The sequence below is a fragment of the Dama dama genome, chromosome 19 (assembly GCF_033118175.1).
Source record: "Dama dama isolate Ldn47 chromosome 19, ASM3311817v1, whole genome shotgun sequence".
Taxonomy (NCBI): Eukaryota; Metazoa; Chordata; class Mammalia; order Artiodactyla; family Cervidae; genus Dama; species Dama dama.
Genome location: NC_083699.1, coordinates 35,217,616 through 35,236,309, shown reverse-complemented (window position 1 = coordinate 35,236,309; position 18,694 = coordinate 35,217,616). Strand labels below are relative to the sequence as shown.

The following is an 18,694-nucleotide window of genomic DNA, read 5'->3' as shown; positions in this document are numbered from 1 at the left end:
GGACTGCTGGGTCATATGGTGGTTTTATTCCTAGTTTTTAAAGGAAACTCCATATCATCCTTCCATAGTAGCTGTATCAATTTACATTCTCACCAACAGTGCAAGGGCATTCCCTTTTCTCCACATCCTCCTCAGCATTTATTGTTTGTAGACTTTTTGATGATGGCCATTGTGACTGGTGTAAGGTGAAATCTCATTGCAGATTTGATTTGCATTTCTCTAATAATGAGTGATATTGAGCATCTTTTCATGTATTTGTTAGCCATCTGTATGTCTTCTTTGGAGAAATGTCTGTTTAGGTCTTTTTCCCACTTTTTGATTGGGCTGTTTGCTTTTCTGGTATTGAGTTGTATGAGCTGCTTGTATATTTTGGAAATTAATCCTTTGTCAGTTGTTTCATTTGCTATTATTTTCTCCCATTCTGAGGGTTGTGTTTCACCTTGCTTATTGTTTCCTTTGCTGTGCAAAAGCTTTTAAGTTTAATCAGGTCCCACTTGTTTATTTTTGTTTTTATTCCCATTACTCTAGGAGGTGGGTTATAGAGGGTCTTGGTTTGATTTATGTTAAGTGTTCTGCCTATGTTTTCCTCTAAGAGTTTTATAGTTTCTGGTCTTACACTTAGGTCTTTAATCCATTTTGATTTTATCTTTGTGTATGGTGTTAGAAAGTGTTCTAATTTCAGTCTTTTACATGTAGCTGTCCAGCTTTCCCAGCACCACTTATTGAAGAAGCTGTCTTTGCCCCATTGTATATTCTTGCCTCCTTTGTCAAAAATAAGGTACCCACAGGTGCATGGGTTTATTTCTGGGCTTTCTATCTTGTTCCATTGGTCTATATTTCCATTTTTGCAGAATGACAAGTAAATCTTCCAAGACTTCTTTGATTGGGGAACCCTTGACAGGTTGAAGTGAAAGTTGCTCAGTCGTGTCCAACTCTTTGCAACCCCATGGACTGTAGCCCACCAGGCTCCTCTGTCCATGGAATTTTCCAGGCAAGAATACTGGAGTGGGTTGTCATTTCCTTCTCCAGGGATCTTCCCAACCCAGGGATCAAACCCAGGTCTCCTAGCATTGCAGGCAGTCTTTACTGTCTGAGCCACCAGTGAAGGACTCACAGGTTGAAAGCAATCACCAAATGCAAGACCTTTTTTGGTTCTAACAAGCAACGATTCAAAGTTTGTTAGATTTACATGTTTTTCATGATGGTCAAGGGCTATTTACTAGTACTATGAAGTTATTAAGAGATCAATTAAACTTGGTATTCATAAACTACAACGATCTACTTTTATAAACTAAGTGCTCTAAAGCGAGTAATCTCCTAAGTCATGTGGCTGCCTTCCCATGCTTGGCAGCCCTGTAAAATTTCCATTAAGGACAGATGTACACAGGATAGTGCAGATTCCCATACTATCTAGAGGGATACTTTGTTTAGCACATTAGAATATTAGCAGTGCTATGTTTGGGTTTCAATGGCTGTTGTTCATGGTTTTAAACAATTTATTTTGTGATGGTAGAAACAGTTAGCACACAATGGTGCAAATTAAATGTATTTGTATGCACCATTAAAAAATGAAGTTTTATTTTCTTTGTTATGCTATTTAAAGTGATGACCACACTTTGTGGATGTGAATGTGCCATTACGTATATGATTTCAAAATCAGTTTAAGGATAAAATGTGGCACATATTTATTTTCCTCATTAATTTTCTTCTAAACATTTCATAATTGTGCCCTGTAATAATTAATGGGAGAAAAAGGTGGGTTTCAAAATCAGAGTTGGAACTCACTGCTCTATCTGGAATATCATAATCTTTTAAAAGATATATACTATTTATTCAATCAACAACTATCTACTGAGTTTAAGCACTATGCTAACCCATGAAGGACAATATGATTTATTAAATATGCAAGCAAATCATAATATGCTCCAACTCAATAAACAGATGAACAAACAGTCTGAATGCTACTGCTGTAGTCTATGACTGTGTTTCTCAAAGAGGGTCCACCAGAAGTTTGTCTATACGGTACATAAAACAAGAAGAGACACACACAGGTAACTGAAGCACTAGACTCCATGGAACATACTCATTCTGTATCCACTCTGTAATCACGTTAACCTAAACCCTAAGTTATACACCATGCGTGTAAAGCTTCTGAGATAAAAGAAAAAAGAGCAAATCTGAGGGCTTGAAAGAATATATAAATCTTTAAGATGTCAAGACAACTGAGACTGAGAACCACGGATACAAAATTCTTTTTGCTGAATCCCAAGATTATTACTATGTACATCTAAAGTTAAACAAAAAACAAAGAAACTGCGACCTTACCCCAAAATGTATTATGATATTAGTACTATAACCTCTCATATTTCACAGTATGAATATACTATATATAAATGCATGCATTTTACAGGAAGCAAATGCTCATCATTCTTCATCCCTCTCTACTGAATGAACTGGTGATCACACACAAATGCTAGAACTCCTGAGATTTCTACAATTACTTCAAGAAGATAAATTGAAATGTTCCAAAAATCAGTTTTAAATTAAACTGAATTTTAAATTCAGTATCACCATATTCCAGGAAATCATATAAGATGACAATACTAAAAGGCAAATAATGATAGCACGTCTTTCCTTATTCCCAGAGATGCTATAACACCCACTTAAGCATTCTGAATTGTTTTTCCAGTGATTAATTCAAATGATCTTATCCAATTTTGTTGTAATCAATGACATGTATATACATGTGGGTGTATTTTTTTACACACACCAAATAGTTAGATTTTATATTTGCAACTGTAGTATAAGGATAGCTAAGCATTCCTCATGGAAATTAAACCTATAACTTCAATACGTGAACACTGTCTTCTCTGCCACAAATTCAAGTAGCCATGAACTAAATAAAAACAAAATAATAAAACTGTCCAAAAAGGAGAAAGGTGACTTAGAGCAGGGCTTCAGGTCTGTGTCCCTGAAATTGTATGTAAATTTGCATAAATGTGCATTCAAATTTTTTTAAAATTCTGGCTGCACTGCAGGATCTCAGTTCCCTGACCAGGGATTGAACCTGGGTCACAGCAGTGAAAGTGCAGAATCCTAACCACTAGACCACCAGGGAACAAGTATTTTTCTGATGACAGAATAGTTTTCAACAGATTTTGACGACATAAAGAAAGCCAGAACCACTTTAAGGTCTTGTTTTTATACTCAGCTGCCCACCTCAACATTCCATATTTTAAAAATGACACAGAGGATCTTTATTTCAATAACACCTCTAGTTTCTTTAACAGAAATCAAAACAGATATCTTTTATCAGAATTAAATAACTATACTGTTAGTGTGAAGTTCAAGCACAGTTTCATACTATTTCTAGCAAGCATTATCAGCAATTCTACGGTGCTGCACAAACTGAACTCCCTAATCACTAGGTTAAGGCCACACATCAGGGTCCAGAAGCCTCTGGCATATTACACTTTTTAGTGTCCACCCAGACTATCCACTCACACCCTGAACCTTTAATGGCTTGCTTCTTTCTTCTCTGACTTCATCTTGTCCTGAGTAAAGGAACTGAGATACACTAATGCTATTCTAGCCATCCTGATTTTTGCACCTGCTAAAAAACAGAGTACAGCTGACTCGAACAACTCAGCAGTTAGGTGAGCCGACCCTCCATGCAGTCAAAACTCTGAGTGTAACTTCAGAATTGGCCCTCTGCATGCTCGGAATCAGCCCTACAGTCCTGTAGTATTTACTGTTGAAAAACCCACATATAAGGGGACCTGCACAGTTCAAACCCATGTTGTCCAAGAGTCAACTGTATAGGATTTTGGAAGCACACAAATTTAATTTTTATTTAAAAATTAAAACTCTCATATTCTAAGAAAATATGAAATTAAAAACCTCTTTTTTGTCTGGATTTGTGAGCATATGCAAAAACCACAAGTTTTTTTTTTTTTTAAGCAGATGAATATTTAAGATGGGGAAAAAAACCCACAGTGGCATTCAAGGAAAAAACTGAAAACACATGGGACTGATTTGAAAGAGATTTCTTTTGTAACAGCAAACTCATGAAGTCTAGAAAAACCAAACCAGAAAACAGCTTATAATTTTTAGAAGCTGGTCTGTGGCAAAAAGCGGTACTTGGAAATGAATCATAACATATTTTCATACCAAATATACCAACCTCTGTACTATTCTTACAATATCTCAAAGATTTTATCAAAAATGCAAGCATTACAAATAAGAGCTAAGAAAAAACTAAAACTACAGTCCTGTAATTAAATGTCACACTTCCTTAACAAAACTAAGAGAACATTTTTAGAGCTTAGTGATTAAATCTGTACATGTAATCATTCTTATATGTGATCTATCTCCTCCAAAATACAAAGAAAAAAACTACAAAACAAATAAAAAATCCATGAAAAATAACATAAAAAGAAGCTTCAGAATCAAAACTTCAATGGCACTGGTTATTAAAAGAAATGATCAAAAGTTTTATTTTAGTCACACACTTCATATGACAGAAAGTGTTGCCTACATGTTCCAATGTAACGATGCTTCTGGGGAAGAATGATTTAATGTACTTTACCAAATCTACAAAATTAATAGTGAATTACTGTTTCCTGGATGTGAACTTTAAGCAAAAAACATCTATGTTGTGTTATGCTCAGATGCTCAGTAATATCCAACTCTTCCGACTCCATGGACTGCAGCCCACCAGGCTTCTGTTCATGGGATTTCCCGGGCAAGAATACTGGAGTGCATTGCCATTTTCTTCTCCAGGGGATCTTTCGAGCTCAGGGATCGAATCTGTGTCTCTTGCATTGGCAGTTGGATTCTTTACCACTGAGCCACCTGGGAAGCCCAAAATACATCTATAAGAAGGTTTTATAATTTTACACTGTTAAAAGCCCAAAGCAAGGTGAGAGGAAATAACTTAAAATGCCTATGATGTAAACACAATAATTTAACTTTTTGAATCGTGTTACATAATTTTCATTTTAGGATTTAAGGTAGTCTGCCATCTATCAGGCCAGTCTGGGCTTCCAAGAACTGCTCCTACTGCAGAGGTAGGTTGGAACTAGCTTTCCAGTTATAGGATTCAAAATATAGAGTAATCTTTGGCATCACTGACACGATGGACATGAGTTTGAGTAAGCTCTGGAAGTGAGTGATGGACAGGGAAGCCTGGCATGCTGCAGTCCATGAGGTCGCGAAGAATCAGACACGACTGAGTGACTGAACTGAGCTTAACTCTAAAATTCTTAAATTATTTGCAAATACTTTACTATAAGAAGTTCATCTCTTACAGGAAGCTCATCTCTTCTGTTACTCCCCAGCCCTAATTCCCCACTCCAACACATAGCAGTCCCTGTGGCAATGACATGGCAACTCCTCAGAAAAGTGAACACAGAACATCCCCTTAATCCAACAATTCTACTTCTGTGTAAAAACTCAAACAGATATTTGTAAACTCATAGTTCATGGCAGCATTATTCACAATAGCCAAAAGGTGGAAGCAACCAAGTGCCCATTGACAGAAGAATGAATAAACAAAATGTGGTATGTACGACAGGATATTATTCAGCCTTAAAAAGGAAGGAGATTTTGACACATGCTATAACATGGAAGAACCTTGAAGACATTATGCTAAGTGAAATTAAACCTGTGACAAAAGGACAAAATTGTATGATTCCTCTTACATAAGGAATAAGAGTTGACAAATTCATACCTTGTCAGGCATTTATTCAAGGTGCAGAGGGGAGAGTAAAAGGGCATTAGTGTTTAATGGGCATAAAGTTTCAGTTTGTAAAGATGAAACAGTTCAGGAGACAGTGGCGATGGTGCATAACAATGTCACTGTACTTAATGCCATAGAACTGTACATTTAAAAATGGATAAAATGGCAAATTTTATGTTAAGTATATTTACTACAATTAAAAATGTATCAATTTCACCCATTTGGGACTTTACCATAGATTTTCTGGATTAGAAGTTTCCTATTTGGCCATAATTTAACTGTGACAGTCTCTTACTTGCTAAACTGGTGATTTCTGTGTATAGAATCAGAGACATTTATGATAAAAATAAATCTGTGAAGGAAGTAGTTTTAGCTTAGAACAAATTTTAAAATTACAGATTTCACTGAGAGAGTTTAAGGTTTCTATAACCAAGAACCCTAAATTAATTTTCTTGATCTACCTATATCTATACCTATAATTGAACACTGGCTGGATAACAAGTGAAACTAACTGTGGTGTCCAAATTGGAGATAGATGAGTGAACAATCTACTGAGAGAAATCTTAGTACTGAGAAATCTACTTAGTACTCCTAAATACTAGCTAAGTACTACTCCATGCAGACCCCATGGACTGCAGCATGCCAGGCTTCCCTGTCCATCATTAACTCCCAGAGCTTACTCAAACTCATGTTCATCGTGTCGGTGATGCCAAAGATTACTCTATATTTTGAATCCTGCAGCTGGAAAGCTAGTACTTAGTAATACTACTTAGTACTCCTTAGTACTACTAAGAAATCTCTTAGTACGATGAGAAATCTACTACTGAGAAATCTACTAAGATTTCTCAAACACTTTTAAGGCTCCTTTTTCTCTACTCACAATCATAAACAACAATGGCAATGAAGATGGCTTCCTGGGTCCTCAGCACATCAGAAGCAGTGGGTTTACAATTCCGAGGCCACAGACAAGAATCCTTGATGAAGAAAACATATCCTTTACAAAGTACCTTCAAAATTTAATATCTTAAAATACATATCAATCTACAAAGACAACCATAAAATTCTATACAATAACAACATTAAAAAGAATGGCATCTGTTAAAAAGAATGAAATCTTTTAAATCCACAGATGGGTTTTAAGGGCATTATGCTCAGTGAAAAGAGTCAGTCAGAAAAGACAAAATATTGTATGATCTCACTTATATGTGGAACATAAAACCAAAAACAAAAAAGCCCAAGCTCATAAATACAGAAATAATAGAAAACAGACAAGTGGTTGCCAGGGTGGGGCTTGGGGAGTGGGTAAAATGGGTGAAGGAAGTAAAAGGTACAAACTTCTAGTTATAAAAGAAGTTACAGGATGTAATGTACAGCATGGAACCATAGTTAATAATGTTGTATTGCATATGCAAAAGTTGCTAAGAGTGTAGATTTTAAAAGTTCTCATAAGGAAAAATTCTGTAACTCTTGTGTGGTGATGGATGCTAACTAGACTTCCTGTGGTGATTATTTTGCCATGTATAAAAATTAGCAATAAAGTATGGGGTTTAATTAATAACAATGTATAAATACTGGTTAATTAGCATAACAAATGTAGCATAGTAATGTAAGATGTTAACAATAAGAGAAACTGGGTGAGAAAAATGTATAGGAATTCTCTATTATTTTTGTAACTTTTCTGAAAATCTAAAACTATTTTAAAATAAAAAGCTATCCTTTTAAGAAGTTAAAAACACAGTCCTCAAAAACAAGGACATATATAAGTTAGAGCAAAGATGCACAAACAGACATGTGCATGATACACTGACCTGGTATTTCTCATTTTGCCACAGATCATTGAAAACTTTATCTACAAGAAACATTATGAGGGAACTCACGGTCTAAGACATCATATAAAGACTGATAACAGCATCTCTAATCATTTAAGACTTGACTTTCACTGTCTCATAATAAATTCCTAAGCTTTTTGTTTTTTTTAATTCTGCAAATATATGCTGGAAAAATAGTTGATCAAACACTGGTAGGTAGGCACTGTCTCCCTTTAATGCTGCATAGGAGCTGGATTCACAAAGTCTCCTGTAAATCTAAGTTTAGAGGCCAGTTCCTCTACAATATTTAAATTTCAATAGAAAAACCCAAAATTAGAGAACAACTTCCCTGTCTTTCAATAGTAAAAAATTAAGTTTACCCTCAATCTTTATTTGAGTTTTCTGAACTAATAAAGAGCATAGTGGAGAAGCGAGACAAGGAAGGATATCTATATTCCTTTCGTAGCTCAGGAGATGCAATAGTGAAGAAACAATTTCCTAGGTAAAATGTGATTAAGACTTGAACTGACTGTATTACAATTCAAGCTTTAACGTTCAATTGCATTCATTGCAAAAAATCTTATGAGACCAAGATGTACCCAAGTACATATCTATTGATATGCAGATCAATACATATCAATACAATTGACATCAATACAAAACAATAGATCTATTGTATCTGTTGAGGGGAAAATGCTTGATACTATGCTAGGTATCTAGGCATAGAATGCTAGATACTATGCAGATGGTGATTGCAGCCATGAAATTAAAAGATGCTTACTTCTTGGAAGGAAAGTTATGACCAACCTAGACAGCATATTAAAAAGCACAGACATTACTTTGTCAACAAAGGTCCATCTAGTCAAGGCTATGGTTTTTCCAGTGGTCACGTATGGATGTGAGAGTTGGACTATAAAGAAAGCTGAGGGCAGAAGAATTGATGCTTTTGAACTGTGGTGTTGGAGAAGACTCTTGAGAGTCCCTTGGGCTGCAAGGAGATCCAACCAGCCCATCCTAAAGGAGATCAGTCCTGGGTGTTCATTGGAAGGACTGATGTTGAAGCTCAAACTCCAATACTGTGGCCACCTGATGCAAAGAGCTGACTCATTTGAAAAGACCTTGATGCTGGGAAAGATTGAGGGCAGGAGGAGAAGGGGACGACAGAAGATGAGATGGTTGGATGGCATCACCGACTCAATGGACATGGGTTTGGATGGACTGCAGGAGTTGGTGATGGACAGAGAGGCGTGGCGTGCTGCGGTTCATGGGGTCGCAGAGAGTCAGACATGACTGAGTGACAACTGAACTGATGCTAGGCACTGCACTCAGTTGCCAAATTGCCAAATTCAGACTTAAATTGAAGAAAGTAGGGAAAACCACAAGACCATTCAGGTATGACCTAAATCAAATCCCTTATGGTTACAGTGGAAGTGACAAGTAGAGTCAAGGGATTAGATCTGACAGACAGAGTGCCTGAAGAACTATGGATAGAGGTTCATGACATTGTACAGGAGGCAGTGATCAAGATCATCCCCAAGAAAAAGAAATGCAAAAAGGGAAAATGTTGTCTGAGGAGGCCTTATAAATAGCCGTGAAAAGAAGAGAAGCGGAAGGTAAAGGAAAAAAGGAAAGATGTACCCATTTGAATGCAGAGTTCCAAAGAACAGTAAGGAGAGATAAGAAAGCCTTCCTCAGTGATCAATGCAAAGAAATAGAGGAAAACAATAGCATGGGAAACACTAGAGATCTCTTCAAGAAAATTAGAGATACCAAGGGAACATTTCATGCAAAGATGGGCACAATAAAGGATAGAAATGGTATGGACCTAACAGAAGCAGAAAATGTTAAGAAGAGGTGTCAGGAATACACAGAAGAACTATACCAAAAAGAGCTTCACGACGCAGATAATCACGATGGTGTGATCACTCATCTAGAGCCAGATATCCTGGAGTGTGAAGTTAAGTGGCCCTTAGGAAACATCACTATGAACAAAGCTAGTGGAGGTGATGGAATTTGAGTTGAGCTATTTCAAATCCTAAAAGATGATGCTCTGAAAGTGCTGCACTCAATATGCCAGCAGGACTGGAAAAGGTCAGTTTTCATTCCAATCCCAAAGACAGGCAAAGCCAAAGAATGTTCAAACTACCGCACAATTGCATTCATCTCACATGCTAGTAAAGTAATGCTCAAAATTCTCCAAGCAAGGCTTTAATAGTACATGAACTGTGAACTTTCAGATGTTCAAGTTGGTTTCAGAAAAGGCAGAGGAACCAGAGATTAAATTGCCAACATCCGTTGGATCATCAAAAAAGCAAAAGAGTTCCAGAAAACCATCTACTTCTGATTTACTGACTACGTCAAAACCTTTGACTGTGTGGATCACAACAAACTGTGAAAAATTCTTAAAGAGATTGGAATACCAGACTACCTGACACGCCTCTTGAGAAATCTGTACGCAGGTCAAGAAGCAACAGTTAGAACTGGACATGGAACAACAGACTGGTTCCAAATAGGAAAAGGAGTACATCAAGGCTGTATATTGTCACCCTGCTTATTCAACTTATATGCAGAGAACACCATGAGAAACGCTGGGCTGGATGAAGCACAAGCTGGAATCAAGACTGCCGGGAGAAATATCAATAACCTCAGATATGCAGATGACATCACCCTTATGGCAGAAAGTGAAGAGGAATTAAACAGCCTATTGATGAAAGTGAAAGAGGAGAGTGAAAAAGTTGGCTTAAAGCTCAACATTCAGAAAACTAAGATCATAGCATTCAGTCCCATCACTCTGTGGCAAATAGATGGGGAAAGAGTGAAACAGTGACAGACTTTTATTTTTTTGGGCTCCAAAATCACTGCAGATGGTGACTGCGGCCATGAAATTAAAAGAAGCTTGCTCCCTGGAAGACAAGTTAGGACCAACCTAGACAGCATATTAAAAAGCAGAGACATGACTTTGTCAACAAAGGTCCATCTAATCAAAGCTTATGGTTCCAGTAGTCATGCATGGATGTGAGAGTTGGACTATAAAGAAAGCTGAGTGCCAAAGAATTGATGCTTTTGAACTGTGGTGTTGGAGAAGACTCTTGAGAATCCCTTGGACAGCAAGGATATCCAACCAGTCCATCCTAAAGGAAATCAGTCCTGAATATTCATTGGAAGGACTGATATTGAAGCTGAAACTCCAATACTTTGGCCACCTGATGCAAAAAATTGACTCACTTGAAAAGACCCTAATGCTGGGAAAGATTGAAGGCAGGAGGAAAAGGGGACGACAGAGGATGAGATGGTTGGACATCATCACTGACTCAACGGACATGAGTTTGAGTAAACTCCGGGAATTGGTGATAGACAGGGAGGCCTGGCGTGCTGCAGCCCATGGGGTCACAAAGAGTTGGACACAACTTAGTGACTGATCTGACTGACTGATTTGACCATTCTGAAATATCAAGCAACTTAGTATTTCATTTGTTAAGTGACCCTATAATTTAATTTAAAAAATTCATTATAAATACTATGAGCATTGTCTATGTGCTAGGTAATATGCTTGGTATTGTGAAAATACCAAAATGAGAGGTCAGGACCCTTGTCCTGAATAAGATCTTATTAAAAAAAAAAAAATTGCCTTTAATAAGCACAAAAAGTGAAATGAAAATCAAATAAAATGATTAAAATTTTGACTGAAATAGCAGTAAGTCATCACTAGATGACTTGCTTTTTTTTTAACCTACAGAAAATTATCAAACACATTCTTCTGAATAGTTAAATAACTTTAAATATATAAAAACAAAGTATGGCATGATTTCATTACAAATGTAATTAAAGTTACTAATAAAAAAGGACAACTAACCTATATCTTTTCAGCCTTTCCAATTTCTATTTCAACATCATGAGGTTCTCAAATATCAAAGCAATTTTGTGGTTCCTAAGGTTTAAGATGAAAAAAGACATTTAAAACTGAAAACCTTTCTAAAAATTTGACACAATGTTCAAAATCAATTAAAATGTATTGCATTTGATATTAGATAACATATTCAAGAGGAGATATATATTAGGGTACAAGCAAGGCCTAGCTTCTTCTAGTACCTAAAATATTATGTCAACTTGAAAATGGCTACACTGGCTAACTCCAGGAACTCTTGATCACTTCTCTCCTTTTCCTCTCAGACCTGTCACCTCCATCTCCAGAGTACCACTGCTACCTACAAATTTCTTTCCCCAACTCATTCTCTCTTCTTGCCTTACTCTTGGTTAGATTTAAAAATGGCGGGAATGGGAAAGAGATATACAGGGAAAACTGCTGCTCCTGCTAATTCTCTTCCACACTCACATATGCCCGCCAAAAACTCTGGGTTATGTCCTGCCTCTAGCACTAATTAGTTAGTAACTTTGGAAAAGTACACACTTTGAACTCTTCCTTCTACTTCACAAGATAGATTAAAAAAAAAAAAAAATTTCTTTTTTCTTCTTTAAGACGACTTAGCTAGGCTTAAAATAAGGTAATCTATTCTGTAATCAGGGGCTGAGCCTTTGGTACTCTGGCTCTAGAAATAGGCAGTCTGAAGTTCAATCCCCTTCTGTATCAGGGTCCAAGAGTCAGGTTCAACTGAAAGGAGGCTAAAAACTGCTATGTACTTTTAAATATGTGTAAAATCTCCAAAGAGGTAACAGAATAATACTTTTTTTTTTTTTAAAAGAACAAAATATTACAAGACAAATCAGACAAATATGCATTGAGAACAAATGGAAATGAAAGAGGTCCAATAATAAATTCGGGGCCGGGGGGAGTCATTTAAATTAAAAATTCAGAAGACAAGGATGAACTCTAGACTGGAGTGTAGCCCATGGCTTTTCCTCCCTGGCCCTGGATCCTCCCCTCCTGCTAGGAGATGCTGCTGAGGCCTGGGGTGGGAAGGCAGGTGAGGGGAAGGGAAAGGTGAGGGGAGAGAGGTGAGGCAGGTCAGGAGGGAGGTCAGAGGCCTAGCCCATGGATACAGAAGAAAATTGGTGACTACAAACTAGACTGAGAATTCACACAGAAAGCAGCAGAGAGAAAACAGATGAGAAATATGAACAAGAAGGTAAGAGCCACAGAGCAGAGATAAAGATCAAGCAAGAGTTCGAGAATGAGGAAACTAAAGTCGGAGAATCAACATTTAAAGGGGAAAAAAAGCTGTAAAATTTTCTGAACTGTAGAAATGACAGCTTTCAAATTGAAAGCACACACAAGAGTACAGCAGGAGAAACAAAAATCATATGAAACAACATAAGTACAGCACAGTTAAACTGTAAAATAGAGGACAATGAGATAATCTTAAAAACAATGTTACAGAGACTACCAGCAAAGTAATGACTGTTAGATTAAAAGCATACTTCACACCACTAATAAATGTCTGAAAGCAAAGGAATAAGTAGGAATAAGTAGTATCTTCAATATGCTGAGTGATGGGTTCGATCCCTGGTTGAGGAAGTTCTGAATGCCACACAGTGTGGCCAAAAATAGCAATAACAACAATACGTTGTGTGAAAGTAACTATTAATCTACAATTCTGAATCTACCTAAATTAGTATTCAATAATAATTAGGAATAAAGACATTTTAAGCCATAAAAACTAAGAAAGTTTACCACACATGAAGCCTTGCTTAAAAGTAACTAAAGAATGTATGTCAGCAAGAACAAACGTAAATACATAGGGAAGAGGTGGGCTTCCCCGGTGGCTCAGTGGTAAAGTACCCACCTGCCAATGCAGGAGACTTGGGTGGGATCCCCGGTCTGGGATGATCCCACCACATGCCACGGAGCAGCTAAGCAAGCCAGTGCGCCACAACTACTGAGCCCGTGCTCCCGAGCGGGGGAGCCACAGCTCCTGAAGCCTGCACTCCACAACAAGAGAAGCCACCACAATGAGAAGCCTGAGCACGGCACCGAGACAGTGGCCCCTGCTCACCGCAAGTAGAAGACCCAGCACAGCCAATAAGTAAATAAAATTTAAATTAAAAGAAATAATGGTGAATTAAAAAAAAAATCACTGTAGTAAATCAAAATGAGTGACAGTTAAAAAGCTAGAGAATGTTTTGAGTTTAAATGTTCTGAGTTTCCACAAACATTAAGGAAGAAAGTATTTGTGAATCACGTATCTGGTAAGGGTCTTATATCCAGAACATATACATATAATAACTCTTCTAACTAAAAGAAAAACTTAAAAATGTGTTAAAAGATATGAATAAGCATTTCATCAAGAAAAGCCTCACAAAGTACAAACAAACCAGTTAATAGAGAACCTAAAAAGATGTTTGAAATCATCAGTCATTAGGCAAATATAAATCAAAACCATGAGTTACACTTACATTCATGACCACAGCTAGAATCAAAGACAAAAACAAGTATTGGTAATGATATAAAGACATTGGAACCCTTATATTATACATGCCTGGTAGTAATGTAAAACAGTGCAATCACTTTAGAAAAGTTTGGCAATTCCTCACAAACTTAAAAACAGAGTTACCACATGACCCAGTAATTCCACTCCTTACATATTTACCCAAGAGAAATGAAAATATATATCCACAAAAAACTTGCACATGAATGGAAAAGGAAGCATTACTTCTAACAGCCAAAAGGCAGAAACAAACTAAATGTCCATTAATTGACGAATGAATATCTATACAATGGAATTTTAGCAACAAAAAGAAATGAAGTATGGATATATGCTACAACACAGATGAACCTTGAACACATTATGCTAGGTGAAAAGGTCATCACAAAATACCACATGCTATATGATGCCATTTACAAAAAATGTCTAGAGGTGGCAAATCTATAGAGACAGAAAGTAGATTAGTGATTGATCACAGCTGGGGGCTAACGGGGCTAGTGACTTGTAGGGGAATGGAGAAAGTGGATAAGGAATCTCTTTTAGGGAGTATAAAAATGTTCTAAAATCAGAGTGTGGTGGGGCTGCACAACTCTATGCATATACTGAAAAACTGAACTGCGCATTTTAATGAGAAAATTATATGTGGTTATCTCTCAATACAGCCGGTAAAAGAAAAAAAAAAAAAAACAGTTAAACTATTAAGTAATAGTAATGTGGAAGGTAAGAGGGAACACAAGTGAAAATCTTATAAATCCCTGTATTATTTGTAGGTAGAGAGAGATAATAAAAGGATAAAAATACAATCTATAGCTGCTGCTAAGTCGTTTCAGTCGTGTCCGACTCTATGCGTGCGACCCCATAGACGGCAGCCCACCAGGCTCCGCCGTCCCTGGGATTCTCCAGGCAAGAACACTGGAGTGGGTTGCCACTTCCTTCTCCAACAATCTATAGCTTCTACATGATCAAATGGAAAAATATTAATAGAACTTAACAAATTCAATGCAAAGCCAATCAAAATCCTAGAAAGATTTTCCACAGAATTAGACAAACTGATGACATAAATAAAAAATAACATAAGGAAGAGTAGGGAGCCAAAGCAATTCTAGGGGAGAAAAACGGATTAGGGGTTTTGCCTGGTCAGATATCAAGACTTCTCATAAAACACTACATTAAGACAATGTATTATATTATTCATGCACCACCAGATCAACAGATGAATGAAACAGAGAACCTAAAAAGAGAACACAACACAAAAAGAATACTGGTATATGACAGAAGGCAAACAGCAGAGATTAGTAGGGAAAAGATGGCCCATTCAATAAACAGTATTGGGACAAATAACTTTCTATATGGGAGAAAATAAATTCTCTCCTTTATTTCATATACAAAAATAAATCCCAGGCATATTCAAGACCTAAACGTTGTAAAACTAGATTTTTAGACAACTAAGAAAATGCCAGAAAGATAGCTTTATGACCCTAGGAAGGAATTCCTAAACAAGTAATAAAAAGTAGAAATCGTTCACCTAATAGTAAGTTTACCTACAAATAAACTTAAAATATCAGAAAAGATATCATTAAGTTAAATACAAAGTGCAGGCTGGAAGATGCTCACATTATACACAACAAAGAATTGGCATCCAGACTACAAAGGAAACTAATAAGGAGAAAACAAACCACTCAACAGAAAAATGGGAAATCTACTCATATGAATGAAATCAAGGGGGCTTCCTTGGTGGCTCAGTGGGCAAGAATCTGCCTGCCAGTGCAGGACACACAGTTCAATCCCTGATCTGGGAAGATCTGACATGGAGCGGAGCAACTAAGCCGGTGTGCCATAACTATTAAGCCTGCGCTCTCGAGCCCAGGAGCCGAAATTACTGAGCCCACATGCTTCAACCTCTGAAGCCTGCACCCTAGAGCCTGTGCTCCACAAGAGAAGCCACTGCAATGAGAAGCCTGAACATTACAACAAACAGTAACCCCCCTAGCTTGGCTCAACTAGAGAAAAAGCCCATGCAGTAACAAAGACCCAGAACAGCCAAAAATAAGTAAATTTTTTAAAAAAGAAAAAAATACAGGACATCTTAATCTCACTAGCAATCAGGAAAATGCACATTAAGCAAAATGAGATACCTTTCACACTCATCAGATTGCTAAGTTTTTTCAAGTCTGACAGTACAAAGTGTTGACCAAGATGTAGGGAAAAGGGAACATCGTTTTGGAAAATAACTTAGCAATATTTAGTAACAGTCATAAAATGCACACCCCGTGGCCCAGCAATTCCACTTCTAGGTATGCCAATTTAAAAAAGCACACAAGCAAGAATGGCCATTGCAACATTTTTTTTAAACAGGAAAAAACTGACAGAAATTCAAATATCCATTAGTCCTAGAAGAACGGCTAGGGCAGGGGTTGCTTCATTTTGGTAGTTCCAGAGCCTAGCAATATGCTATCACAGAGTATATGTTCAGCAAATGTTTGAGTGAATGAATAAATGAGAAAGAAATAGTGTTACCTAAAAGTATGCATGCAGAGTTGAGAAACAGTTTTTGTTATATGGAGAACTAAAACAAAATAGGCAAAAATCCTTCCCTTCATGATATAAATGAGACGAGTAAAGTACAGAATATGTTAAATAGTGATAAGTGCTAAGAGAAACAAAAAAAGGCAGGGAAGAGGGCTAGGGAAGTATGGGGGTGGGGATTTACAATTTAATACTGAAAAGGCCTCAATGATAACATCTAAACAAAGACTTGAAGGGACTGAAGGTGCCAACAGGTTAACTGGGGCGGGGGGCGGGGAGTACATTCTAGCCAGAGATGACAGCCAGGGCAAAAATCTTAACACTGAATGAAATCCATCTGGCACTTCTGATGAACAGCAGGGTGTATGTGGATAAAGCATAAAGCAAAGTGGGTGAAGAATGATGGGAGACAAGAAGTGGTCTGGGCAGGGACTTGGATACAGATCTAGCAGAGACTTTGGCTGTTACTCTGAGCAAGAAGGCAAGTTTTTAGAAGGTTTTAAACACAGGAATCACATGACCTAACCTGTGTTTTAATAAGATCACTCTGGCTGTTAATACTGAAAACAGACTGTAGGGATAAAGGGATAATGTTGATAGTGGCAATCACAAGGTTCTTTGGAGCATTTGGGCAAGGTCCCTACTTCAGTACAGCTAGGATAATTGGGATTCTACTAATGCTTGACCAGGCTTCCCTGGTAGTTCAGCTGGTAAAGAATCGGCCTGCAATGTGGGAGACCCCGGTTCAATCCCTGTGTTGGGAAGATACCATGGCAAAGGGAAAGACTATCCACTCCAGTATTCTGGCCTGGAGAATTCCATGGACTGTATATTCCATGGACCCACAGGGTTGCAAAGAGTCAGACATGACTGAGCGACTTTCACGTTACTTCACTAAAGCTTGACCTCTTTAACCAAATGAAAAATTGAGTATCTGAGGATAGATGTCTGAACACAGAGATAAAATAAAATATTCTAAGATTTAGGATCTTAAACATTAATATTTTTTTGGCTGCACTTTGTGGCATGCAGAACTTCCCAGACCAGGGATTGAACTGCAGCCCCTGCAGTGGAAGGACGCAGTCTTAACCACTGGACCACCAGGGAAGCCCCAAAACATTAACTTTTGAGGTTAAAATTTACTTAGCTACACCAAAATACCACCACCATAGGCCTTGCTTCCTTGGCCTACTCCTCATTCATTCCTTGAGAGAAAGGCAAAGAACACAGGTACTTCCAAACTGACGTGGAAAGAAACCTGATATTCAGTCAACCAACATTTGGTGGGTGGGAACCTTCAATGGGCCAGCTGCTGTCTTGAGTGCAAGGGCTCTAAAGATAAAATATAGCCCACCCCAAGATATTTACAGCCTAGTCTACTGTGTAAGGTATCTAGACTTACATAATGTGCTATAAGGAAAAATGAGTTCACTTTTAATGTTATACGGAATTACATTTCTGTAGTTTTTAAATTTCCAGTAACCATTTTTTTTTTTAGTAACCATTTTTTAAAAAGTAAAAAGGAACAGGCAAAATGAACTGCAGTATTTTACTTTACCAAATAAATCCAAAATATTGCTCAACATGTAACCAATATAAAAAGGAGATATTTTACATGCTTTTTTTTACACTGTTTTTAAAATCCTATGTGTATTTCATACTTAAGCATATTTCAGTCTGAACTAGCCACATTTCAGAGTACTGGCAGCATAGTTATATAGGAAAGACCTATTTTTTAGAAAACTGAAAACATTTTGACACAGGTACGGGGCAAAGTAAATTAGTAGAGGGAGGCATGAATGTGTTCACAGCTGAAAGAAAAAGTAAGAGTAAACAGACTACAGATAATTGATGCGGAGAGCAGGATGAAAGAACACAAATGGACTGGTTAGTCTGGAAAAGAGGACTGTCACACCTTTCTTTGTGACAAGTGTAAAGAGAGGAATAGAGGAATAAACAAGTTCGGTGAATGTGAATAGGCTGAGTTTAAGCTAAGAGCTTACCATTTTTCTCAGTGAAATCAGAAGACAATCTTACTAGCCTCCTTCTGCCACTGTAGATATAAACCTGAAGGGACTATATTTATAGAACAATTTAAGAAACTGTATCCTAGTATGACAACATTAAGTCGTATTTTTTGATTTTCCAGCTTTCCTTTGGACTGGTCAATCTTGAATTTTGTCACTTTATCTCAAAACACAGAAGCAATAATATGGATTAATTCTTTATCTTCTCACCTA

The 18,694-nt window shown here is 37.2% G+C and overlaps 1 protein-coding gene and 1 non-coding gene across 6 annotated transcripts in view; both read right to left on the bottom strand.

Annotated features, from left to right (window-relative positions):
• ATP11B (ATPase phospholipid transporting 11B (putative)) overlaps positions 1–18,694 on the bottom strand; it is a 109,751-nt gene that overhangs the window by 87,639 nt on the left and 3,418 nt on the right. The window contains exon 2 of one of the 5 annotated variants that reach the window (XM_061166651.1): positions 6,621–6,714. The exons of the other annotated variants lie outside the window; for them this stretch is intronic. Within the exon in view, the coding sequence (XP_061022634.1) occupies positions 6,621–6,626 (6 nt within the window). The 5' untranslated portion in view covers positions 6,627–6,714. The remainder of the gene's footprint in view (positions 1–6,620; positions 6,715–18,694) is intronic. 5 annotated transcript variants of the gene reach the window in all.
• Positions 3,047–3,118, bottom strand: TRNAE-UUC (transfer RNA glutamic acid (anticodon UUC)). Its single transcript has one exon. It is a non-coding gene; the product is annotated as a tRNA-Glu (tRNA).